The sequence below is a fragment of the Falco biarmicus genome, chromosome 1 (assembly GCF_023638135.1).
Source record: "Falco biarmicus isolate bFalBia1 chromosome 1, bFalBia1.pri, whole genome shotgun sequence".
NCBI lineage: Eukaryota > Metazoa > Chordata > Aves > Falconiformes > Falconidae > Falco > Falco biarmicus.
Genome location: NC_079288.1, coordinates 19,230,982 through 19,232,320, shown reverse-complemented (window position 1 = coordinate 19,232,320; position 1,339 = coordinate 19,230,982). Strand labels below are relative to the sequence as shown.

General features: G+C 76.6%; 1 protein-coding gene across 1 annotated transcript in view; it reads right to left on the bottom strand.

Annotated features, from left to right (window-relative positions):
- The window catches only part of GIT1 (GIT ArfGAP 1), a 9,795-nt gene extending 9,653 nt beyond the window's left edge, over positions 1–142 (bottom strand). Inside the window, 1 exon segment of the mRNA XM_056322844.1 lies at positions 1–142. Coding sequence (XP_056178819.1) covers positions 1–46 — 46 coding nt within the window. The 5' untranslated portion in view covers positions 47–142.
- Positions 143–1,339: the final 1,197 nt, after the last annotated feature.

The window sequence follows — 1,339 nt, the reverse complement described above, 5'->3', positions numbered from 1 at the left end:
CGCTGCAGTCGGCGCACACCTCCGCCCGCGGCGCCTTCCGGGACATCTCAGCGGCGAGGCGGGCCCGGGCCCGGGCCTCTGCGCCAGCGTGGGGCGGCGGCGGCGGCGCCCCCGGGCCCGCCGGGGGGCGGGGGGGCGGGCGGCGGGGCGGGGGCGGCGGGGGCCCGGGGCCGCGGCGCGCCGGGGGCTGCCGGCTGCTCCCAGCGCCCGGCGGCTCCGCAGGAAGCGGCGCAGGCCCGGCCCCGGCGGAGGAGGGGCCGCACCGCCCCCGCCCCGCCACCGGCAGCGCCGCCGCGGCCGCCCCGCACCGGCACCGGCACCGCCCCGCACCCGCACCCGCACCCGCACCCGCACCCGCACCCGCACCCGCACCCGCACCGCACACCCCCTCCCCCGCTTCCGCACCCGCACCTGCGGCCGCGCCAGCACCCGGTCCCGCACAGCCCGCTCCGGGTCGGGTCCCGGTCCCGGTCCCGGTCCTGGGCAGCCCCCCTCCCCGGTCTGGTTCCAGCCACGGGCACCCCCGCCCGGTCCTGTGCAACCTGCCTGCTCCCGGGCATCCCCGGCCCTGCTTCTGCCCCTGCTCCCGGGCATCCCTTGGCCCTGACCCCATTCCCAGGCCTCGGTGCCCTCCTGATCCCATTGCCAGCCCAGGGCACTGTCCTGGTCCTGATCCCCGCCCGGGCACTGTTCATCCCCTGCTCCGGTGCTGGGCACCCCTCTGGTGCTGGTCCCAGCCTGGGTCCTGCACATCCCAGCCCCAGCCCTGGGCACTCATCTTGGATCCAGCCCCAGTCCCGTTCCCAGTGCCCACTCTGGCACTGGGCACCCCACTGCCAGGCACCCCCACCTTACCCCTATCCCGGGCACACCTTGGGGTGCTGTGTGGGCAGCCAGGGTTGGGCTGGGGGTCCCAGGACACCAGGGACCCCTGTCTGTCCCAGCAGTGCGGGCAGGTTGCTGCACTGGGGATGTGTGGGGGTGGGCCACAGCACCCCGGGCTGCTCAGCAGGGGAGTTTGGGGGTGCTGGGCACCACTGGGGTCCTGTTCCCTGCTCTAGGGTCATATATGCCTCGCAGCAGGGGGGAAAAACCCAGCCATGGCCATGGGGACCCTGCAGGCAGCCACGGGGGTCAGACCCTCACGGCACAGCCCCCCCCCCCCCCCCCCGAGCAGGAGCCACCGCAGCAGGGTCGCATCCTGCCCCCCAGCACCACGGGCCAGGCCGCCGGGCCTGTGCAGCCAGTGACCTCACCGCTGGTTGCCGAGGTGATGGTGCATGACGTCATGGGCAGCGGGGCTGGCGGGAGGTGGGGGATGCTGTGCGGGGGGGGGGGG